Source organism: Acipenser ruthenus, chromosome 7 (assembly GCF_902713425.1).
Source record: "Acipenser ruthenus chromosome 7, fAciRut3.2 maternal haplotype, whole genome shotgun sequence".
NCBI classification, from domain to species: Eukaryota; Metazoa; Chordata; class Actinopteri; order Acipenseriformes; family Acipenseridae; genus Acipenser; species Acipenser ruthenus.
The window spans coordinates 58,531,233-58,556,410 of NC_081195.1; the positions used below are offsets into that span (position 1 = coordinate 58,531,233).

The 25,178-nt window shown below is 39.3% G+C and overlaps 2 protein-coding genes across 7 annotated transcripts; one reads left to right on the plus strand and one right to left on the minus strand.

Moving 5' to 3' along the window:
- Positions 1-443: 443 nt before the first annotated feature.
- LOC117414501 (outer dense fiber protein 3-like) lies at positions 444-13,853 on the minus strand. 2 transcript variants are annotated; one of them, XM_034024275.3, is made up of 7 exons: positions 13,764-13,853; positions 5,265-5,392; positions 3,911-4,114; positions 2,704-2,805; positions 2,457-2,578; positions 1,686-1,826; positions 444-1,474 (listed from the first exon to the last, which is right to left on the minus strand). In XM_034024275.3, exons 2-7 carry the CDS (start codon positions 5,371-5,373, stop codon positions 1,382-1,384), a joined length of 771 nt encoding a protein of 256 aa, XP_033880166.3. In that variant the 5' UTR covers positions 5,374-5,392; positions 13,764-13,853; the 3' UTR covers positions 444-1,381. The 2 variants fall into 2 exon arrangements, with proteins under 2 accessions (XP_033880166.3, XP_033880167.3); XM_034024276.3 differs by lacking the exon at positions 3,911-4,114.
- On the plus strand, positions 5,840-25,095 carry tymp (thymidine phosphorylase). Of its 5 annotated transcripts, none has more exons than XR_009329196.1 (12): positions 5,840-6,060; positions 6,236-6,402; positions 16,475-16,540; positions 18,222-18,366; positions 18,990-19,192; positions 20,006-20,104; positions 20,517-20,646; positions 20,971-21,089; positions 21,246-21,408; positions 22,238-22,487; positions 22,782-22,922; positions 23,892-24,028. XR_009329196.1 is itself a non-coding variant. In XM_059027393.1 (12 exons), the coding sequence occupies exons 4-12, from the start codon at positions 18,231-18,233 to the stop codon at positions 24,032-24,034; spliced, it is 1,362 nt and encodes a 453-aa protein (XP_058883376.1). In that variant the 5' UTR covers positions 5,846-6,060; positions 6,236-6,402; positions 16,475-16,540; positions 18,222-18,230; the 3' UTR covers positions 24,035-25,094. The 5 variants fall into 5 exon arrangements, 4 of the variants coding, with proteins under 4 accessions (XP_058883377.1, XP_058883376.1, XP_033880164.1 ...); XM_059027393.1 differs by having other exon boundaries at positions 5,846-6,060; positions 22,238-22,465; positions 23,892-25,094; XM_059027394.1 differs by lacking the exon at positions 22,238-22,487 and having other exon boundaries at positions 5,844-6,060; positions 23,892-25,095.
- Positions 25,096-25,178: the final 83 nt, after the last annotated feature.

Below are 25,178 nucleotides of genomic sequence, written 5' to 3' on the forward strand. Positions count from 1 at the left end.
CTCGAAGATTATGGGGGTATAATACTAAAAGAGCAATTATTTACTGTATTTTCATTTGAAGCTATTTACTACCTTATTTACTCGAATTTAAGTCCCACTTTTGTGGCCAAAATAAAAAGGGGGAGCGACTTGGATTCAAGGTTTTTAGTTAGGGTACCAATTTACATTTGCACATGTCAATTATTCTGGTGTGCTTGAACAAGACCAACTGTACACAGTACTGCCCACTACAGTAATTACTCTCGGTACAGTACCGGTATATTAAAATGGCTGCACAGCTAACTTTTTTAATGAAGCTTTTAAAAGAAAAGTAATTTTGTTTGCTGAAGAAAAGAGAAACTGCGGCATCTATGTGTCAGAAGATGGAGACACAATTGAAAGGCTATGCAATACTATAATATTACCAGCATAGTACTTGTTGAAATGATCAATGCGGGTCCGGCTTCAATATGAACAATCATTTATTTATAGATCTTTCTTTCTCCATCTGGAGGAGCACAAGAAACAGGAACACTAAGGTATGTACCGCTTCATGGCAGATTCTCCATCGCTCTCTGATTCTCTACCTTACTCACTGTTATTATGGTCTGTGCCTGGTTTAACTACGGGAACCCCACTAGTGTAAACTCCAAAGTCCTAACTCAAACCTAACATGAACTACACATTTCTGTCTTGCACTCATTTTGTTTGCGAACGTGACAGAGTCACGTTTTCCAAGTTAAACAAACGAGGACAATAAAGCAGACTGAAATAAAGTTCAAGGTAATTTACCCTTTCCCAGCTACCATAAACTGCAATGACTGGCGTTCAATACTGAAAGTACTGTACACTGCACATATCTTCTTTTCCCATTTGCATTTGTAATATAGTAAGTGATGTACTCTGATTATTTAATGTAAAGTAATACAGTGTTCCCTGCTGGCACCTAGAAATTAAAAAGTAACCTTTAATTATTGTGTTTTTTTCATTAAGAGTTAAATGTGACTTGCATTCAGGGTCTTTTTTTATTATTATTATTTATTTTTGGTGTCCGTATTAGGGGGTGCGAATTCAATTCAGTTATTTTAAAATCTCTGGTCACATTCTCTATGTACACTATAACAGTGATCTAGCATGTCCTATTTTCTGACTTAATTGCAGTCTTCACTTGAAGCCCCCCTAATAACTGACTGTTTCAATGTGAGCATGATCGTGACTTTTGACTTAATGTGAGGCAATTCAATCACAAACAAAGGAAAGTTTGAAGAGTTAAGAAAAAAAAAGAGATACCTACAAAAGATCTACACATTGACATGGTCATCCACATTACAGTCTCTACTGCAGTAGCCTGAAATAAAGATGAGCATTGTGTGCATCCTGGGAAAGGTGCTGGAGGTGGTTTTTAATCAAGTACATCCACAATGAGTGGAGCCATGTACTCCGAGTGTCGGATTCCAAACGAGTAGACGGGAGCTTTGCCACTTGCGATGGTTACCTTTAAATAGAAGCCAAAGATATCTTTTAAGCATTCTTCCTATCATGCACCTCCATTTTAGCACTGTTAACATCCAGGATCTTGCATAATAAATGTGAAAAAAATAACTAAAGCATCATTCTTAATTGTATTTAAACAAACTAAGCCTTACAAAAGGCTTGTGAATGTGTTCCTCAGCATTCACATGTCTGTTTATAAATGTTTCTCTCACCCTCTCTGGACTGTGAGCTCCAGGCCCTGGTTTCCTTGTTGTGTCTCCTGGCATGCTATTGCGTCCGGTCATGCTGTAATGAGGTGGCTTGTACTTATACGCACAGGGGTCAATCACTCTGTATGTCCCAGGCCCAGGAGTCTAAATATTATTTGGTAAACAAAAAAGATTCCTTTGAAACCCTGGTGGGTTCAATTCAATGTTATACATGAAATCTAAGAAATTGATTAATCACAGTTACAGATTTGTCAAATTTCCACTAGATGAACATTGGTTTTGCTTGACGAGAGTTGATCAGAACTCCAGTGTATTCTACTGAGTTGTCCCCTGTTAATGCAAAAGGTGTAGTAAATGCCCTTATTAAAGGTTACTGCCTTGGTAATGGTATACCATGGCAGCTTTTCATGGAAAGGAAAGGCAGTGCCATCATTGTTTTTAGCTTCAGATGATTTTGAATATATCTTGGCTAATTCTGCCTGTCTTAACAGGTGCAGTTTTCCTAAATGGATACCTAATATCACAGTTTTAGTAATATTTATTTTGTTATCTCTTTAATATTTTATTACATGTGTTCTATATAATTCTGTATTCTAATGTTTGCTTAGATGTCTTTTTTTTGTGGAAATTGCTTCTGAAAAGTCTTGTCAAGGCTGATTGTGAGGAATTATGATGAGGACATAATTTGTTGGTACTATATTTCTTGTCTTATCTTTTCACTGCATCAGACAGCCTGAGATTACAGTGTGGACAAATACCTTGCTATCTATTTACCTTCTGAAGGTCCTCATGGAAGCTCCCAAACGTGCGCCTTCCAGTCAGGATGAAGTTGGGAGCAGAGGTTTTGTTCACTGTCCGGGGTCCTAACACAGATGGAAGTATATAGGCTGCTGGTCCTGAGAGGTAAAAGAAAAGAAAACGTTCAGTTCTGACTTCCTGACAATAAGTAACAATTATTAACAATAATGTAACCGTTTTTCAAGATGCAAAAAGTAGGAATTATTTCCTGTACACCACATACCAGGAGTCTGGTCATTGCGAAATCCTTTGGACCGTGCAGACAGAGAGTAAGCGGGGGCAGAATAATGTGCTGATTTCCCTGATTTTTCCGGAGAGTATCGGCCTGCAAAGAAAACAACGCAAAACAAAACATTCATATTTTTTAATTCATAATATTATTGAATGGTGGGGTAATCAGGCATTATTTAAATTATAAAAGCACAATTGCTATTTTTTTTTTTTTTTTAATCTGGTAAACCCTTCATGCTAATATAGACTGTATGGGCAAGATTCTCAGAAGACATTCTCTTTGAATTGTATTTTTTATAACAAATTTGTATAAATGGAGAGATTATCAAAGCCTTTTATTATTCTTGTTACTAGAATGCCAGATGTACTGCGTGGTACAAATAACTAAAATCATGTATTTGAAAAGGAAATATTAAGTAGGGAATTTTTAAAAAATAAGAAACAATTACAAAAAAATAATGGGAAGAAACTACAACAAAAAAAAAATGTGGGCAGCCGTACAAGTTGCTAATGTACCCCTGAAGCCATTCACTATTTAAAAGCTGCCTCCCTCGGATAATGTAAAATTTAATGAGCACTTAATTACATGCATGTGGTCTGTTTATTAGGTTCTTTTAAAAAGTACAAAGAAGTGGGGTAAATACAGAAAACGTGTTAGTATAAATTGACTCCTTTTCATAGTCAGATTTGGTGTAAATAAACACATCTGAGATTATAGGAACATCATTAATGGTTTGATGCTAATTTATAATGGAACTGTAAAAAAATTTAAAAGATAATAAAGTATATACCAACTGTAGTTCAAAACCATTGTCCCTGTTTTTTTGTAACATTTGTATTGTAATTGATGCCACTGTGTCACTACAGGCATGTGGACCAAATATACAGGTTCCTGCTACTACTTGTAGGTGTACCATATGAATACAACATGTGAGACTGTTTTATAATCTAAACAGCAGCAGATCCTAATACCTCAAACCTTTGTTAACCTGCTCTGATGAAGCAAGGGACCCATTAGATGGTACAAGATCGGAGTGTTCCTAGTTAGTTCATCTTTTGATTAAAATGCAGATTTTAGTCACATATCTTTTCTTGTATATCTTAATGTAAGGCGGATCAGGAGTTGCAGTTTGAAGGCAGTATAACAAACAAAGGACAGTAGCTGATAACGATGATATTGCAGAGTGTTTGTAAATGACCTGGTCCTGGGGTTCGGAAGAGGTTAAGATCTTTGGGGCGCCCATAAAGTGAGTATATAGGAGTCCCATCCTTCCCTGTCCGGGTGATGTTCGGTTGTACTAGATACCCAGGGCCTGGGGAGCAGTCGGTAGAATATGAACAGTGACGGGTACCAAAGCTAAAAGCAGGGGCTTTGTATTTCCTTGGATCATGAAATTGAATTCCTTGAAAAAAAGAGAATACAAATATTTTTTAAATTGTAAGCAACACTGATTGTAGCCGTTTTTAACAACATTTACAATACAAATTCTGTTTCTCTTTTATGGTAAAATTGATCTCTATTTTTAACACCCACCAAGTACCACTACCAAGCTATGATGTCACTGCACCATGATGAGGTGAGTGGAATGAAATGGCTTAATCACAATACAGTGACATTACTGCTTGGTATTCAGTCACCCGACTGAATGAGCTGTTGAAGGATATATCATGTTCTGTGTAATTTTTGACTTCCCAGCCAGCTGCATTTGTGCACAGACAGTTAGACCTCTACCACATGCTGTTACCTGAAGGCAACAAAATATAATTTAATCAAAATCTCTCCCCTGGGTGTTACCACTTCAGTTTCAACACATGAGGTTGGCAGTATGCAACATATTTCACAATCCAATGAAGACTAGGCCTCAATATGATGCAATTTCCCTTCAGGAAGATGGACTTGTAAAGGGCATGGCATGTCAATGAGTTAATATTGAACATGAAAGCCATTGATTTCTATAAAGGTGATGTTATTTTAAATTTTCTAGTTTGATTTTTGCTATGAAATAAAGCACTAAAACTAGCTGTATGTGCTTTGCTTTTTACTGCTTTAACTGCATATTGTTGCCTCAGGGCAACAACATATATTAATGATGGGGGGGGTGATGTAGTGATGGCTTTCTGCATGAGATATTAATGATGTTATTAATTATAAGTTTTACATTATGTGTGTGTTTTTCTTTTATAGTTGAGTTGTATTTAATCATTATGTTTAAATTGAGTGTGTATGTGTTTTGTTTCTTGTTTTAATATGCAGTATTGTGTAAGTTTCGAGTTCTTTCATTTCCAGTCGGCAAAACCAGCTACTATCAGTTTTGCATAGCCTAACACGACTGGAAGTCACAGATAAGTGTCGGAGCTAAACACCAAAAGGCAGGATATTAGCAGAGATAGTGTGAGATGGGGGAAGGGAACTGAAAGACAAGATGGATGCGCCCTGCTAGGTACAGTGTGGTATTCAACCCCCCCTTTTCCCCGCAGCAGGAATGTGATCTTACATCTTGGTGGGTTTAAGCAGTATCTTACAGCAGGCATTTTGCCCGTTCTGTCTCTTACCTGTGGCTCCAGGGAGTGCATATTTTGGCCCTGGACTGTTGTAGAATGCTGCAATTGGTCCTCTTGCTTTGTGAGGTCTCCAAGACCCTACCCACATATCTGTTGACATCTTCAATTGTATGGAATGACTTGGATGAAAAAAGTTATGTATTTATATATATTTTTTAATTTTTAAGCACATTTTCATTGGTATGTTTAAATTATGGTTTAGTGTTAAACCATAATTTAAGCCCCTGGCTAGTAGATAGAAACTGCTTGTGGAAACAGGGTAGACGTTTATTATTTTTAAAGCTCTAATACATGTAGCAAGACGAAAAAAACATCCGTATTGCAAGGTTTTTAGTCAAGGTATATGCACATGGTTTATCTCTAAAATACTTTATACATAGGGTGTCTGATTTTCGGGTTTTAACCGATTTATTCTGTGTGCAATTATACTTGCAACTCCACTACAAAATAAAACTTGATAGGAACCGATAAATGCCTCCATATACAGTGTGTGTGTGAGAGAGAGAGAGAGAGAGAGAGAGAGAGAGAGAGAGAGAGAGAGAGAGAGAGAGAGAGAGAGAGAGAGAAGCAGCGGCAGCAAGATGAGCTCTTAATTTAAACAAAAAAATTGTTAATCTAGATGTAAATTTAATTGTGAGAATTAAGAATATAAATCAGTAAGAACAAATAAAAAAAAAACTGAAAACCTTTACTACAGATATTAGACCTCCAGGAAAGAAGGAAACAAAAAGAAAGAAACAGAAAGAAAGAATGAAAGAAAAAGAAGCACTGAAGAGGTAAAGAAAAGGTAAGCCTTTTTAATACAACAAATGAATTAAAACCTAATAGCTAAAAACTATGTTACTGAAAGCAGCTAAAAGCAGTTGGTATTTGACAGTTGGTCAGAATGGATAAATGTATCAGTTGAGCCCTGCACAATGGGAGGAGCCAGACTAGTTGTGTAATCAAATATCCTGATGCAGGCAAAGAAGCTGCATAAGAACAAGCTAATGAAGGAGTCCCCAGAGACACTGATAGCAGACTGCAGCCTGGCTGGGGGCAAGAGGACCAAAACCAACCTGCTGTTCTATACAGAGCACCCCACACAGCCCTCTACACAGCACATAGTACCCGGGACTGAGGCAGATAGGTAAGTTCCTGCTTCAAGTAAACTTTAAATTAACTACATTTGGTAACTTTGTAAGGTGGTGTTTGAATTAGCTGAGTTAGTGTGTGATTAGTACCAGGTGAGGTGGTTTAATTGAATAGAAGTTGATTTGCTATTTGATTGGTTTCCACGCAGTTTAGTTGGTTCTTTTGCCACGCAGTTGCCAGCAAGTAGCGCCAGCAAACAGAAGAGCCTCAACAAAAGAGCCGGGAGTCTAGCTGTGGGAGTCCAGCGAGGGGAGACCTGCGCCGAGACGCTGTTCGAATAGATCCGAACCTAACAGTGCTCTGGAAGAAGCCATCCACTAGTGTACCCTCCACCCCACTGCTCCCACTGTGCCTATTTGTCTCACCTGTCCTGCTATGTCTCTCACATCCCTGTTCTGTCCTCTCGCCCTCGTCCTCTGCCCTCTCTCCACCGCTGCTCCTCCAACCCCTCTAACCTACTAACTCACCCTCCTTCTCCACCTTCTCGCCCCTCTCAGACTCTGACCTCTCCTCCCTGCTCCAGGGTCACAAACGCACCATGTGTGCCCTGGACCACCTCCCCACTCACCTCTTTCAAGCTGCTGCTCCTGCTCTACTTCCCTTCATCTCCTCCCTTCTCAACACCTCTCTCCTTTCTGGCCTCTTTTCTTCTGCCTTCAAAAAAGCCTCTATCACTCCCCTCCTCAAAAAACCTACCCTTGACCCCACCTCCCTCCAGAGCTACCGTCCTGTCTCCCTCCTACCCTTCCTCTCCAAAACCCTCGAGCGGACTGTACACCGCCAGCTCTCTGCTTTCCTGTCCAACCACTCACTGCTCGACCCTCACCAATCTGGCTTCCGCTCTACCCACTCCACTGAAACTGCCCTCCTGTCTGTCACCAACTCACTAAAGTCTGACCGAGCTGCCGACCGAATCTACCACACTCTCTCCCTCTTCCTCCGCTAAGAACGCAACTCCACTACTCCGCTCACTCCACTGGCTCCCGATCACCGCTCGCATCCAGTTCAAGACTCTTGTACTAGCCTACAGATGCCTTGACCAGACTGCACCCAGCTACCTCCAGACCCTCATCTCTCCCTACACCCCCACTCGACCTCTCCGTTCCGCCTGCACTAGAAGACTGGCTCTACCTCCTCTACGCTCCCCTGCCTCCAGAGCCCGCTCCTTCTCCACCCTCGCCCCGCAGTGGTGGAATGACTTTCCTACAGATGTCAGGATTGCCCAGTCCCTGACCACATTCCTGCGCCTCCTCAAGACTCACCTCTTCAGAAAGTACCTGTAGAACTCCTCTGTTCTTCCCCTGGGTCACTTATCACCCTTCCTTAAATGCGCTTTACTTGCTCTTATCTGCACCCTATTTTACTGCATTTAATCCTGTACTTCAGAGTACTGTAATCTGCCAAGTGTTTAATCTGTAGTATTTTTTGTATTTAATCATATCCTGATGTAACTATCACTGACACTGTTATCTGCTGTATTACTGAATTGTATTTTGTCACACTTGTACTTGCTTGAACCAAAGTCATTGTATTTATCTTGCTCTTAATTGTATTATTACTTGTACTGTGATACTTGAATTGTATTTGCTTACGATTGTAAGTCGCCCTGGATAAGGGTGTCTGCTAAGAAATAAATAATAATAATAATAATAATAGTAATGTCAAGCTGGGAGGGATTTGCAAAGGAAGGCAACTGCGTATAGTCAATGAAACTGACCCTGACAGCACAAGGCTCAGCATCAATGTGTATTATAATGGCACTATTTTGATTCAGGGAACTGAGGCCAGTCTAGAACTATTTGAAAAAGAATTCCAGGCTCTAAAAGAACTGGCTGAGAAGGAGAAAAAAAAACCCAGAGGTACTAGACCCAGAACAGCAGCCAGCCCCCCACACTGCAGACACAGCCCCCTGCAGCCCCCCACTGCAGACACAGGCCCCTGCAGCTCCCCCACTGCAGCCCCCCCGCTCATCCCCAGACTGCCCAGCATACTGCAGCAAGTGAAGGAATGCCTCTCACTGCTGGAGGTGGAGTTTGCAGAATTCAAGGAGCTCATCCTGACCAAGCTGACGGAGAACGACCTAGTGCAGCGGATAAGAGACGAGGTGAGGCAGGTGAGGAACGAGGCCAGGGCTTCCATCAGGGAGCTGGAAGATGAGATGGGAGAGCTACGGCATTACAACAAGGCCCTGAGAAACGAGCTGGCCAAGCTGCGAGAGGAGCTGCAGCGCAAAGAGAACAGCATACACAGCCTGAGAGAGCAGCTACTCAGAGTCACACCTCCTCCCCCTCGAGCAGACTCCCTCGAGCAGACAGGCTTCTAAAATACATAGCTTCAAGGTAGCCATTTTTATTGATTCCAAAGGGAAGTACCTGAACCAGCGAAGACTCTTCCCCGGCAGCCGGGTAGCAAAATTCTGGTGCCCAACTACAGAAAGGGCACTCCAGCTGCTGTGCTAGTCGACCCTGAGAGACCCAGACTACATTATCTTCCACACTGGCACCAATGACCTGGGCTCCTAGGGGGAAGATGTGGCCGAGTCGGTAAGGAGAGTAGCGGAGAAGGCCACAAAGGAGTTCCCCGGCGCGAAAATAGTGATCTCCATCCGGCTGCCCAGAGAGGACGTCCCCCAGCACACTATTCAGAGGATCAACAGTGACATCTCAAGAGGCTGTGCCCTCCTGCCTAATGTCCACTTGGCACCCCACCCCACCATGAGCACACTGCACCTGTACAATCATGTACACCAGGAAGGCGTTAGGCTCATCGCCAAAAACCTGAAGGATACCGCCATGGGCCGAGACCCCGCCAGCCACCCCCAAAACAGGAGCACACAGGACCACCACCAAGGACAGCACAGCCCTGCACTTACGAGGAGAACCCCCCGAGAACAGCAGCATCCACAGCCTGGACACTGGCAGCACACACTACACCAGCCCAGTAGAGCCCAGCCCAGCAGATCCCAGCCCAGAGGGACCCAGCCCAGCAGAGCCCAGCCCAGAGGGACCCAGCAACAGCAGCAGCTCCAGCACAGCACAGGCAGAGCAGCAGCAGCACAGCTATGCAGCAGCTACCTCCAAACCAGGGACCCTAGCCAGCTCTGAGATGGGGGAAATACGGCAACTCCTGAACTTAATTTTCAAAATCATGATCTAAGTACCCCCTGCTCCGCGCTAGGCCGCGCCATTGCGCCAATACCCCCCTGAAATAAAAAATGCCCCGCTGAAATTCTCTTAACGCGCTCGTGTGTCCCCCTTCCCAGACCAGACGCAATACCAATACGCAGTAAATTAATGCATGTTGTATTAGCATGACATGTCTGACGACAGGCTAATCGTTTTTACTTGTTTGTTTACACTTGCGTTTTCATAATTAAACTCCCGAGCCATATTCTCCAGTCCAATAGAATGCGCTCACACACCCTTCCTGGTTACAGTCAGTTTCACAGCCTGACGACAACATCAGGCTTGTTAACAACATGGTCCGGCGCAAACATAACCTCGTATCACTGTTACACCCGACCATTACTTCTGGAAGAATAAGTAATCAGCTTCGGCAGTGACTTTTGAAATGCATGCTATTATATTTGTACTTAAAAATACTGTGTGCTGTAGATTTGCGAAACGAAAACCGCATCATTGACTAAAAAATAAAAAAAATAAAAAAAAAGTAGCCAACGGTAACGTTATAAAATATGTGAAATTTGTAATATATATATATATATATATATATATATATATATATATATATATATATATATATATACACAGAGTGTATGTGATTTTATACAGCACTGTATATCTTGCACTGAGAAAACACCACTGGAATCGGAATAAAGGAAATTATTATGTAATACTGTTCACGTGCAGTCTCGGTTTTGGTAAGTAGCATTTTCAAAACCATATCATTATGTGCAGTATTAAAATAAGTTTAAAAAAATATAGCAAATCCACAAAACCAACGAAATACATATTGTATATTTGACATTTTATTTTTAGTGTTCTGTGTAACACGGGCCATCGTTTAACCTTGAAAATAATTAAATACAGTAGTACCTGATATACGCGTTTATCATATCAACAACACCAACGTGTGTTGTAAAAATAAAGCAACAATTGTTTTGAAAACTGTCCAAAATATTTACTTGGGGGCTAAGAATGAAAAATGTAAACCAAAAAAATGCATTTTTTTATATGGAAATTGTCAAAATAAAGGGGAAGCTGGAAGGTAAGAATTTACCAGTCAGGACAATGATATTTAAATACTACTATTAAACTGTATTTGTCGGTAATGTGGTTTCTTCTAGCAGTTTTCAAACTGGGGTACACGTACCCCTGGGGGTACGCGAGAAAAATTCCGAAATGTATGACAACACATTTTATTTAGTACCACTTGCCAATCCTATTGCAAACTTTTATCATGTAATCAGCGTTTAGTCGCTAACACCAGACTGACGAGCTGTGACAGAGCGTTCAGCGCACACATGACTAATTTACATATTAAATATGTGCGTTTTTAATAAGCCCTGTTGTTTAAATGTCATATAAACAGTTGGTCTGTCTGGGATAAAAAAAAAAAAATTAAAAAACTAAAAGCCTAGTCTTTAACTCATTTTATTTCCTGTGTGTGTTCGTGCCTGCAAATCGATTTTTATTTTTTTCAATGACCCGATTAAAGTTTATTGTAACTTAAGTAATACATTTCAAAATACAGAATGTATGGCCAATCAGAAACCAAAGTATTGCCATGCGGTCTAGTTTGACAAGCCGTTATGTCTGGTGTGAGAGTAGTAAGAGTTTTTAGCTTTCAATCCAGTGAACAAATATGGATTGTTGGCTCAATACTAGAACATTGCAAAGGGCGAAATACCATTATAGATTAAAAAACGCCAAAAATGTCTTGCGACTGAAGCTCTCTCCAATTTCCCTGCCATCATCAGTGATTTGTGTGGTAACAAGCAGGGACATCCATCACATACTAGGTAAGCGTTTTATTATTGTTTTTTAATTAGCATCAGTACTTTGATATTGCTGCTCTAGAAAGAGTGCAAAGAAGAGCGACCAGAATACTGGACCAGATACTAACAACCAAACGAGCAAGATGGGCAGAATGGCCTCCTCTCGTTTGTAAACTTTCTTATGTTCTTCTTATGTTCTTATGTTCTTATGAGTAACTCTGGCTGCAAAAGATTTGAATAACATATTTAGAAAAGCAGTAAATCGGAAAAACACCTGGGCCCTGGCAGTAAACATGAACAAGACCAGAGTCATGATATTCCAGAAGAAAGCCAGATCTCAGGGAAATAAGTACCACTTCACTCTAGGCAACACCACCCTATAGCACACCAGCATCTACACATACCTGGGTCTGACCATCAGTGCATCAGGGAGCTTTAACCTGGCAGTGAATGCACTAAAGGAGAAAGCACGCAGGGCTTTTTATGCCATAAAGAGTAGGCTCTATAATATAAATCCCCCCGTCAAAATTTGGCTCAAGATTTTTGAAAGTGTGATTCAGCCAATTGCTCTCTATGGCAGTGAAGTGTGGGGTCCAATCATCAACCAGGACTACACAAAATGGGACAAACACCACACAGAAACCCTGCATGCAGAGTTCTGCAAAAACATCATGAAATTACAAAGAAAAACACCAAACAATGCATGCAGGGCTGAATTAGGCCTTTAATATCCAAAAAAGAGCATTAAAATACTGGATTCATCTAAAAAATAGTGACCCAAACTCACTCCATCATAAAGCCCTGCAATACCAAGAGCTCATCCCAGAAAAGAGTACCCTCAGCCAGCTGGTCCTGAAGCTATCCAAGCTGAGCAATACTGACATCAATCAGCTTCAGGACAGCACTGCAAAAACAATTCCAATTAGTGTCAACCAAATTATAAAACACCTGAAACACTCCTATCTGGACCATTGGGATACAAACACTAAAACACAAAACAAACTAGAGTGCTATCGGACCCTAAATAGAAATTACACCCTGGCAGAATACCTGGTAACTGTCAGAAACACAAAGCAGAGGCAGATCCTGACCAAATACCAGCTCAGTGACCACAACCTGGCCATTAAAAAAGGCCGACAGAGGCAAACCTGGCTGGCCAGGGAGAACAGGCGCTGTGGTCACTGTGAGACAGGAGAGGTCTAGACAGAGATTCACTTCCTGACACAGTGTGAATAATATAAAAACATAAGGGACATTTTCTTCCCCAAATTCTGTGATTTAGTCCCAGAATTTCCCAAAATGAGCGATACCCAGAAGGTGTCAATCCTGCTGGGGGAAGACAAACTGGCTGGTCAATACGTGGAGACCTGTCATAGCCTGATGGACAAACCGTGAACACGTCATACTAGAGAGGGAAAAGAGAGAGAGAGGGAGGGAGGGATTCTGTTTAATATAGAGGGAGGGAGGGGCGATTCTGTTTAATACAGAGGGAGGGAGGGGGTACTGTTTAATATAGAGGGGGGAAGGGGGTACTGTTTAATATAGAGGGGAAGGGAGGAATTCTGTTCACTATAGAGGGAGGGAGGGAGGTACTGTTTAATATAGTGGGAGGAGGGATACTATTTTGTATTAAAAAAAATTCTTTGTATATTTGTCTGTATATTTGAGTCGATTATGCCATGTATGTGCTTTGGCAACACAATTCTTTTTATTGTCATGCCAATAAAGCCAATTTGAATTTGAGAGAGAGAGAGAGAGAGAGAGAGGGAGAGAGAGAGAGAGATGTCAAAGGTTTGCATACCCAATGTGTGCAAATATACATATGTTGGGGATTTGTTGACGACAACACTTTGTGCTTAAGCATTTGTTTAATTCTTTCTAAATAAAACCCCATTTCTGCCTGAATGTTTATTCTTTCTTGATTATATATATATATATATATATATATATATATATATATATATATATATATATATATATATATATATAAAAATCCACCCAATTTAACACGATTCTTTCATAAATAATTCTACCCGCTTTTTAAAAAGCATTCACCCAAATTTGGAAAAAAACTTTTCACCCGAAAATCAGACACCCTATTTATTGGGCTATAATACCCCTAAATTATTTCAGTATATACAAAATGCTATGCTTAAACGGAATTGCTAGTTACAGACTACATGTTTTAATCTAAATTAAACAATCATAAAGTTATTAGCATTTCATTGCAAAACATACTTTACACAAATATTTCAATCAACAATAAAAATTAAATTAAAATGCATGAAAAACTAACAAATGTATCTATCTAGTGTAAAACCTAATCACGTCATGAAATACCAGAATTCTTTATTATGACGGCATAAAATATTAGCATAAATGGACAAATAATTGCAAACCTGTGTGTAATCTCTGCATAGGTGTCCAGCAGCACTCTGCCCAGAAGCACGTGTAATTTATGCAGGGACCAGATTGTGTATATATTTGTCTCCAGGCAACGACACAGCGGCTCTATGACAACGTCGTTATGGTAAACTAAACCTCAGCCTCTTTCTGCAGTGAAATTAATAGGTTCACTTGTACTTTTATAAGTAGCCTACAGTAGAGGCCTACACATTTTTATAAGAATGTATTTGTTTTTTGTAAGACACCAGTTTTACCAACAATTATTAACAGCTGCTATATATATATATATATATATATATATATATATATATATATATATATATATATATATATATTTACACCAAAGCATGAAAAGAATGCTAACGTTGCTATTGGTTACAACGGGTAGCATTCCCCCTCCCGAAGAAACAATTCATTTGTCAGCAAAGAGAAAAATAAATTTGTAATACAGCTCTTGTGGGCTTCTAATATCAGACAGTAGTTGCCCAATCTGCGCAAATGCAGATTTTTTCATGTGGATTTGCCATAATGTTGTTTTTGTTTTGTTTTGTTTTGTTTTCTCTCACTACTGGAAATTGTTATAGCTGTTAAAACTGTGCGATTATGACAACTGCTACTAAGAAAATGCCCTGCGAAGATGTAATTTTAAGATGTTGTAATGTTACCAAACCAAATGCAAAACTATTCAATAGAAAATAATCAATTACTGTAAAATACAAATTTCTAAATTCTGGCCAGATGTTTTCATTCACATAAACCAAATATGTAGTATTAATATCCCCATTTCACATAATCTGACAGTACCAGGAGATACTGCTGATATTATTCTTTCACACTCAGATTAAACTACTTCTCATTCTTTTAGTAATAGCTTGAGAACTACTGAACCTACCCCACTATAGCGTTGGAGAAATGTTTTAACCCTAGAGAAAATACATGTACTTTTATAAAGATAAACATTCTGAATCTACCCAGCTGTGGTATAAAGTAACTATTTATTTGCAATCTTTAGATCAGTGATCACAATTATATCACAATATCATTATTATGTATTTGTTTTATTCTTTGTACATTGTATGTGACGAAGTGGCTAATCAATTACACTGTTTTCAATATGTGTGTTTTATAATAACCATTGTTATTTTTTTTGGCATGACCATATTAATTTCAATAAAATATTATTCTGAAAAAAATAATGTTACCAAACAGCAAAAGTGCACAATTACACAGAGAGTGATATTGCTTGTTTTAATGCATAGCAATATCATACACATCATCAAGTGTTGAGGAAGTTACTTAAAAAAAGTAACCAGTTACAGTTACAAGTTAATTGAACAAAATTGTAACTAGATACAGTAACTTATTTGAAATACAATGTAACTGCTTAGAGTTACAGTTGAAATAATAAAACTATTATATTAAGCTTGCCCAATTTGTACTTCGCTAAACAGGTCTCAAATGTGCATTTTTTTTAGCAAAACATGTTCACTTTAAAACAGACATCTGTCATTACACTTAGTTAAAGAAAATATGTCAAAGCACTGGGTGAATGTATGTCAGCTGGAAATAAGTGAATGGGGTGGGGACAATTTCACCCTCCCTGGAAGTGCAAGTCTTTAAGCATGGCTTGCAAACAGATGTCTTTAATCTAGTATAGTACCAGTCATCATGTTTAAACAAGAAAATAAACATTTGAGAATAATGGATGGATATTCATTGTGGAGATATTTTATTAGCTGCAATTGCTTTCAACAATAGGTCATTCAAAGGAGCATCAAAAGGAACAAAAAGCATTCAAATGGTTAACGTCAACTACCCATTTTTACCCTAAAGAGGGTTTCAATAAATTCCAATAATAATTAAAGACATTGCAGACAACATAGAAAAAGACCATAAACAGCTATGGCCAAAAGTTTTGCATATATATATGAACATAATTTAGATATTTTATTTAGCATCATGTAATCAAAGAAACTACAAAGTAATATCATAAAATGAAGTACTGGGTACAGTACTTCATTTTAGATTTTGAAATGCCACATTTTTTACATTTGTCAGTTTTTCATTAAGTATATGGAAAACTAAAAAGTTGTATGTAATTCAATATGTTAATGTATTATTCAGCAGGTTTCATTCAACTTTATGAAGCAAAATTAGTTCATGCTATAGGGTGATGCAGATACTTAGCTGTAGTCTCTCTGTACTGGTAGTAAAGGGATCGTTTTGATGTACCACTTCACTTTTGGGACAGATTGACAATTTATGTGTATATATTTGAGACAATATTCTATTCAGGAGTACCAAGTTATTTAGTAAGCAAAGGGTTGGAGATTGCATGTATATAACCTAATATTGTATACATTGTATAGATTTCTGGTTTTTTGTGTTACATTTCTTGCTGAGATCATAACCTATCCTTTCATGTTGTGTAGACTTGTGGCTCCTAATTTTGTATAGCCTCTGGTATCCTGAAGGTCATTGATTTGCCATGTCATGGTTAAATAATAACACTGGCACATAATGTCTCGTGACTTCTGAAGGCTAGATATACAAAGTAAAACCATTTTTTTTTTCCCAGGAAAAGTAATATTTACCTAAGGTGAAAAATGTTTTTCATCCCACCTTCTGGATTGTGTGTTCTAGTTGGCTGGAAGTTACCCAATCACTGACTTATTTTTTTCCATTTTTTTTTCCTACACTCCAGTTCTCTGAGGTTGATCTCCCTGCCGCTGTGACTTTATAGGTTTCCACACTTAGACTCTATTTCCAGGTAAGACAAGCATTGTTTTCTTTGATCAAGCAGACATATATATATGTATATAGCTCTGGAAAAAATTAAGAGACCACTGCAAAATTATCAGTTTCTCTGGTTTTACTATTTATAGGTATGTGTTTGGGGAAAATGAACATTTTTTTCTTATTCTACAAACTACTGACAACATTTCTCCCAAATTCCAAATAAAAATATTGTCATTTAGAGCATTTATTTGCAGAAAATGACAACTGGTCAAAATAACAAAAAAGATGCAGTGTTGTCAGACCTTGAATAATGCAAAGAAAATAAGTTCATATTCATTTTTAAACAACACAATACTAATGTTTTAACTTAGGAAGAGTTCAGAAATCAATATTTGGTGGAATAACCCTGATTTTCAAGCACAGCTTTCATGCGTCTTGGCATGCTCTCCACCAGTCTTTCACATTGATGTTGGGTGACTTTATGCCACTCCTGGCGCAAAAATTCAAGCAGCTCGGCTTTGTTTGATGGCTTGTGACCATCCATCTTCCTCTTGATCACATTCCAGAGGTTTTCAATGGGGTTCAGGTCTGGAGATTGGGCTGGCCATGACAGGGTCTTGATCTGGTGGTCCTCCATCCACACTTTGATTGACCTGGCTGTGTGGCATGGAGCATTGTCCTGCTGGAAAAACCAATCCTCAGAGTTGGGGAACATTGTCAGAGCAGAAGGAAGCAAGTTTTCTTCCAGGACAACCATGGAAGGCCACAATACAGTTCCTTAAGACTGAGATGAACTTAAAGAAGTAGAATGTTAATGCAGATTTAATTTTGTTTGATTTTATTAATAAGAATCTTTAGGGGTGCCAATAATTCTGACGCCTATCTTTTTGAGAAAATGTGTAATTACTTGTTACTTGCCTTTTATCCATTCGATGTGCGCTTTATCCATTCAGTGTGCCTTTTATCCATTCGGTGTGCACTTTGTCATTCGATGTGCTATTTATCCATTCGATGCATGCACTTGTAAACGGTCAATCAATCCCATCTGCTCCGCCCATTCCCACCCCTTCCACATTGGGGAGATTGGTGTTCCTCCTTGTTACCTGTTAACCTGTTCAGCCAATGAGAGGCTTTGATTTTCAAACTGAAAAACGGTAGCTGTCTTGTGCTGTCTGTAGACATTAAAAAGGGTCTTGTTATTTTACCTGTTTTGTGTGTAAAAAGTTACATATTAAATAACATTATTAAGCCTTGTGGGTTTTTTTACAACGTTTTTTATTTTATTAGGTTCACATGGCTGAAGCTGCTAGGCCCGACGTAGGGACCCAGCTACAGAACTACGCTCGACAAAAAATGACTCCACCGAGAAATATGCTAGAAACTAATACCAGTGATGATACCATTTTATACACTTTAGAGTGGCTTCAAAGTATTTTGATTAATTCAGAGGCAAGCAGAATTTATGCGAACGGCCCATTGGTGGAAGTTTTATCTGAAGTCATTTCTGAGTTACATCGTGAGTTTACAGGTGTTGTAACCAATTCAGTACCCCCTCAGAAACCTGTATCTCCTGGCGCATTGCGCATGCATAAAATGAGATCGTCCCACAGGCACATCTAATTTTTCTTTTGCTCACGTCTGAGGTAAAATACGAGTGATGTGCACGCGCAGCAGTTGTCGTTTCCCAAACCAAACACTTTTTTTTTTTATAGAGCTTGTGAATGTCTGGTGAAGAGGTGCAGATAAGCTTCCCTGAGCTTATCCGCAAAAAGAGGGATGGAGAGCAACTGAGTGAGGAAGAGGTCCATTTCTTTGTCCGTGCTGTCAAAGAGAGGACCATTCAGGACTGCCAGATTGGTAACCTTTCATTATTAACAAAAAAACGTGTCAAACAAGTTTTTCAATGACTAATAAGTGTATCTTATTAGATTTTTTTTTATAAATTTAGTCGTTTCCAATGATTTTATCCCAGTTTTCTCCCCAATTTGGCAATTGTATTTATTAATCCCGGTTCACCGCTGCAACTCCCTGGTGACTCAGGGAACAGCGGCTGACACACGTGTCCTCCCAAACATGTCCCTGCCAAGCCATCTTTTTTCACACTGCAGGTCCACAGTGAAGCCATCAGACCTATTGTGCCGGAGGACAACACAGATCTGAGTGGCTCTACCCTGGTGGTGATCTGCCAATTGTGCTCCCGGGCACGTTTGGCAGTGACATAGCCTGGATTCGACCGGGTGATGTCCAGGCTATAGTGCGCATCCTGCACTCCACGCAGAGTGCCTTTACTGGATGCGCCACTCAGGAGCCCCTCTACTTGATTCAGTAATGATTTAAAACCCAAACCCTATAAACCCCAGGAAATGCTAGACTGACAAATTTAAGATTTAAAAATAAAATAACAATTCTCTCAGGATTAATGGTTTCTCTGACAGAAACCATTAAGGTGAAAACTCAAGTTTTATAATTGTGGTTCTCAGGAGCCATGCTGATGGCCATATGGCAGCGAGGGATGGTGCCCAAAGAGACCCTGGCGCTGACCAGGGAGATGATGTGGTCTGGAGAGCTCCTGCATTGGCCAGAGGAGTGGCGTGGAGTGGTGGTGGACAAGCACTCAACAGGAGGGGTTGGTGACAAGGTCAGCCTCCCTCTGGCACCAGCACTGGCAGCCTGTGGATGTAAGGTATGTTCCTCCTAATGTAGTAGATGTTAAAATGCTGTTTTGCATGTGAAACCTATATCCTTCTGCAATTCACACCATTACATACACCATTTCTAATTCCTGCTGTTTAGCTGTTTTCTATCAAGCAATAGTTCAAAATTCAGTGTTTTAACATTACTTTCTTCTCAGCACTGCTATGTTTTAGGGAGCTGTTTTAATTAAAACGTGGTTAGTTCATAGTTTATGTGTCTGAGGTTCAGATGACATATATCACCAATAATGTTGTTCAATGCTTGTGGGAAACAGGTCTGTTTTGTTCAAATCCTTACATAGCAATCTTGTCTTGACAAGTGCTTGGGAGGTTTATTCATTCTTCCCAGATATCTACTGTTCCCATAGAGTAAAAATATAGACAATTCAGTTGTATTTTAGGAACAAAACTATTCTTGGTCTTGTTATTTGCAACACAGTAAAATAATCCATTGTGGCATTTTTTGTTGTAAATTGGCTGATATTTACAGCACAAATGTTGCTTGGATTATCTGAAGGCAAATTTTTGGTGAATCTCCTCACCATTAGCCTATTGAGGCATTCCAGCTCTGTGATGGAGAAAAGGGATCCAGAGCACTGTAGGTGGCATGCACACAAAAAAGAGCTGTGAAACTCCCACATAGTAAGAATGTGTCTAAAACTTGTAGTTTTTAAATTATGATGTGTATCATTTTAAAAGCTGGTTCCAATGGCTTTACAGTAAAACAACCATTTATGTACATAAAACACATTGGTTCGCTTGAGCTGGGTCCTGTTCTATCCTGGTTCTGTTTCGATGCACAGATACCCATGATCAGTGGCCGAGGACTAGCTCACACCGGAGGGACACTGGACAAGCTGGAGTCTGTGCCAGGGTTTAACATTCATCAGGCACCTGAACAGGTATTGATTGTTTCATTCCAAAGTGGCAGCCTTGCATATGTTATAGAAACGACCCACATTGAAAAGAAAAAGGGCAAATAATCATTTGTCAGAAAGACAAAGGTATGTATTTGTCAAGGATAAATCTTGAACCCTTTCAGTTACTAGCTTATTACATCATTACATTATGTTTTTTTTTTCTTTCTTCAGTATATTACATATCTGCACCTGTTGCTTTTGATTTAGCATGTGTATCTTATTTGTTTCAAACACAACTGGAAAATATTTTCAGTACATTTTTGGTGTATCTTTGTTTTGGGTTCAGTCCGTGAGAACAGTGAAGTAGGACTTTGTTACACAAATCCCACAGTACATTGATACCTAAACATTGCTATCACTTAATGCACCTCAGCTTGCTTGTTATTTTTTGTAGATAAAAAGGATTTTAGATGATATTGGTTGCTGTATAATTGGGCAGTCTGAGACCCTGGTACCAGCTGACAAGGTCCTGTATGCCATTAGAGATGCCACCTCAACTGTTGACAGTATTCCGTTAATCACAGGTAAGAGCAAAAATCCAAGACCTCTTTGAGGGAGCAGTAGAATACTGGACATCTAAACAAAAGCAATAAAATATGGTGTTGCAAGTTAGTAAATGCAGTAAACTACTGTGAATAAATATAAAACTGATAGTACCAGGCAGTTATGGTGGTATATTAATGTACAACAGAACCTATTTTCTGGACTGTGGTACTTACTGTACTGTAGTATCAGAGAAAGAAATGTTTAGTCTGGTTGTTTTGAAAATAATTACCTGCAGTATAGCATATACGTTTCTGTGATTGTTATGTGTGTGCAAAGAAATACTGTGCCTTTTAATTATTCAGGTTCAGTCATTTCAAAGAAAGGAGCCGAGTCGCTTTCCGCTCTGGTTCTGGATGTAAAGTATGGAAAGTCTGCACTCTACAAGGACATTAATAGTGCCAGGAAATTGGCAGAGTCACTGGTAAGCAATCTAAAAGCTACTTAAATTTTTTTTAGTCGAAAATAATCCAAAGAAATACATAACCTCCTCAGTCCCCCATACCAATTACAATGGACAGTGAGATTTTAATTTTGAAACCTTGCAGTAAAATGCATTGTGTTGAATACTTTTCTACAGGTGACTGTTGGGAACAAGATTGGCATTTGTACTGGTGCTGTGCTCAGCAGGATGGATAATCCGATTGGACAGTGCATTGGGAACTCCGTGGAGGTGATGGAGGCCATTGAGTGCCTAAAGGGCCGGGGACCGTCTGACCTGAAGGAGCTTGTCATGGTTCTAGGTGAGTCCTGTGGCAATGTGCTCCGCCCCTGTGTGCATTTCTATGTTGTATGTTGCGTGTGTTAATGTTGGTGTATTGTAGTTGGCTGCACGGGATATAAATGGGTGAGTGCAGCACGAGTTATTTAAAATGTATAGTTGTATTTAAGCACGAGGATTGCACATCACTTCACGTGCATTTAAAGTATTTAATATGTGAGCACGAGGTTGCACATAATTAATTCACGTGCTGGGATTCAAGTGAATAATTAATTAGTAATTGAATCCCGGCACAACAGTATATATAGATGCACGTTTCATTCACTCGGGGTTGGGTGTTCGGTGAGTAGAGAACGGGAGAGAGAGGAGGAAAGTAAAGTGAACTATTAACAATTGCTATTGCGTGCAAGAGGCACGATACTTGTTTGTTTATGCCTACTGACCATGTTTGTGTGTCTGTCCGTGCACCGTTTGTTAAGTGTTGGTCCGTTTTGTTTGTCTATTTATTTTGGCCTCAAGTGCCGTGTCCTGTCTTCTGTTTTGTTGAAACTTTTTATTTATTTGTTTATTAAACACTAAGCGCTGCCGCGACTCAGTTTCATTCATCACCACTGTCTCTCTGTGTATTCATTTCCTGGATCTGACGGCACCACTCAGCCAGCCGTGTGACAGGAGTAAGCGCTCTCAACACAGGAAACACCGTAGAGCTTGGGGAGACTGCTTGGCTTTGTTTGTAAGGTTGGGTAACAATAGATAATTGAAAATGTAATTTAAAGCAATACCAGTCTGGGAAAAAAATGCTGTTTAGCTTTTTTTATGTTTTTTGTGCCTTATTTTGTGGTCTTCCTCAGGTGGGTACTTGCTCTGGATGTGTGGTAAGTCAGATACCCTGGACTCAGGGAAGGAGCGTATTGGGAAGACCCTGGACAATGGAGAAGCACTAGTGAAATTTCAAGCCATGTTGGAGGCACAGGGGGTACAGCCCGACACAGCTCACTTGCTTTGCTCTGGTGACCAGGATTACTTCAGGGTCCTCAGACGTGCCCAGCATCAAGTAGAGCTTGAGGCTGAGAGTGAAGGTACTAACAGCCTTAATCCCATGTAAGCAGTCACCACCTTCTCTTACCAGCCAGTAAACCCAAAAGCAAAGTTTATTTTTTCACAACAAGAGAATGCTGGAGGTACCTTGAATAAACAGACATGCTCACTTTTTTAAAGGGGGCCATAGAATACATTCTGGTTCACCTTTTAAACAAAACCAGACAGCATACCTTTTAGATATCCCGTTGTTGTTTTCAAATTACCTCTAGTCTTGGAGCTGGAGTAATGAACAACAACTTGCCAACCACTTGGAATGGACATTATGAATACACAGTATTTGTGTTTTGTTTTAAGGCACTGTGCTGGCAATTAATGGCATGCCCTTAGCTGAAGTTTTAAATGTGCTGGGAGCAGGTCGAACACAAGCTGGAGCTCAAATCAACCACAGCATTGGAGCTGAACTGTTAGTTTCAGTGGGGCGACATGTGAATAAAGGTAAGCTCCTGCAGAAGAATAAAGCACATATGCCAATCGACATTCCCTGTATTACTGCAAAGCAAGAAAGAGGCTTTACAACGTCAGTGAGCTAACCATAGACACCTATATAAATAGAGGTGCCTTTTCTTGTATAATATTGGGAGCCTATGGTACTGCACTATAGTCGTCATTGTGCAAGCAGGAGTACATTTTGTATTTTGTCCTTGTGACAAATGTTCATTTCAAATGGGCTTTCTTTTATATTTCAGTCCATTCTACGCAATCCTAGAAAGCAATTATGTGCTTTAGATGTGAATGTCAACAAGGTAATCTGTTGAAAAAATTCCCCAAAAGAGATGTATTTCACTAGTAGTTAATGGTGGTAAATTAAAATAATAAAAGGTTATCAATGAAAGGTTATTAAACATGGCTTTGCTTTTTCGAACATAGTAACAAGGCAATAGTATTTGCTGTTAACTGTTGGTGTTTCGAAAACTCATATGAAATAGTTATTGGACAATTGAACTTGTATAATTTAAAAATAGCAACAAAGAAAATTCTATTTTTTTAAATGTAATATTTGGAACCAGTCATTCATTTGTTACTTCCAATAAAGGATAGTCTTTAAAGATCTGTAAAGTGCTGTTAAAGATCATTTGATTCCTGGCTTGTATTTTAAACGTATAAAGACATTGAAGACAAGTTTAACCTCCTGCTGCTGTTTGTTCCAACATTTGGATCACAACCAAGCAGGTTTGTATAGCAAAACTTCCTTTGGGAAATTGGAACCAACTAGACTGTCAAGGTCTGTTGATAAACTGGAAACAATAAACCAACACCAAGGGACTATGTTTTAGTTGAACACGATTGCAGATTTTAATTATCACCGTGAGTGACTGTCAGGAAATCTAAACTTCTGTCCTCTGGATGTTCAGGTTCTGTAGATGAACAAGAGTAATATTTCCCTTGGGGTTTTTTTTGTCACAGGTGACCCTTGGATCAGAATTCACTACGAGACTCCGGCCCTGACACAGAATCAGAAAGTCTTCCTGCAGGGGGCTCTTGTCATTGGGAGCAGCAGTGAAGTTGATGACAGCCCGCTGGTGTCAGAGTTCATTCTACCCAAGTGAAGCACTGCAGCATTCTAAGAGGCTAATACAGAACAACACACAATGTGCTCTATCAATTATTTTAATCATATAATATAGCTAATACAGACACCGTTATGCCATACATTCGGATGTACCAGAAACAACGTATGTCCCCCAATAATAACCAATTTAGTGTAAAGCTAGGTCACTGTAAATTGCATGATCTAAAGAGACACACTGAAAAAGCTTTCAGAAATACTGATGGACAATTCTGAATTTTAAGCCTTGCTTTTTGCAAAGAAAAGAAAGTCTGACTCATACCAACACAACAAAGTAGCAGGTAGATTTTCCTGACAGCCTCACGATCACATGTAACATGTTCTATTTAACCATATAATGCCCATCTCTGTATCACATCTGATACAATGCTCAGCCACCCTTCCATATCATTATGTTTTAAATCCAGCCTCACAAGCAGTACAGTGTGTGTTGTCGGGGGGGGGGGGGGTGATTTGTTTTGTACAAGAAACAAAATCTAGTTAAATTAAGTAGCTTTTCTCATTTCAGTAGTAAATCTATAGTAACATGACTGTGCAGGTGAATGACCAGAAGTATATTTAATGTATGCAGGCATGTATATGGTCAGTTAAGTAATTGTTAATTTCTGTCCTGGAAAAAGTTTTTTTCTGATTTCATTAAAACAAAGTTCTAGCCAGTATAAGTTAGAATTGTGTCTAACAGCAAAGACATCTCTTTTTCTTTTGAATATAAGGTATTAATTATGAGCACGTTAACTCTACTAGTTTGTGTGGTTACATCTTGTCACTGAATTATATTTTGTATCAGAATGTTGTAAGGAGAAGATTAGGCTTGTGTTGCTCTGTATAGCCGTATTCCTGTCAGCTCCACTGCCAACCAAAATTTACAACTGAAAAACATGTTTCATTATTGTTAACACAAGCTACATTATGAAGACAATTATATCTGAACAATGTATTTTTATTGTGGATACAAGCAAAAGTACTATAACTGTTAAGGATGGGCAACCCTAGCCCTGGAGGGCTGGTGTCCCTCCTGGTTTTTGTTCCCACTGTAACCTAAATGACTTAATTTGACCAATTAAGTGCTTATTAGAAGCTTAATTGGTCAGTTGGAACAAACACCAGGAGGGACACTGGCCCTC

What these genes read in the sequence shown, in the direction of transcription:
- tymp (XM_059027393.1), top strand. Translation starts at nt 18,231, where the DNA reads ATGTCTGGTGAAGAGGTGCAGATAAGCTTCCCTGAGCTTATCCGCAAA. An exon ending in CATTCAGGACTGCCAGATTG is followed by an intron (nt 18,367 to 18,989) that starts GTAACCTTTCAT and finishes TGTGGTTCTCAG; the next exon opens with GAGCCATGCTGATGGCCATA. An exon ending in GGAGCTTGTCATGGTTCTAG is followed by an intron (nt 21,409 to 22,237) that starts GTGAGTCCTGTG and finishes GGTCTTCCTCAG; the next exon opens with GTGGGTACTTGCTCTGGATG.
- LOC117414501 (XM_034024275.3), bottom strand. Translation starts at nt 5,373, where the DNA reads ATGTCAACAGATATGTGGGTAGGGTCTTGGAGACCTCACAAAGCAAGA. An exon ending in TGCACTCCCTGGAGCCACAG is followed by an intron (nt 4,115 to 5,264) that starts GTAAGAGACAGA and finishes CTTTTTTTCAAG; the next exon opens with GAATTCAATTTCATGATCCA. An exon ending in TCGCAATGACCAGACTCCTG is followed by an intron (nt 2,579 to 2,703) that starts GTATGTGGTGTA and finishes TTTACCTCTCAG; the next exon opens with GACCAGCAGCCTATATACTT.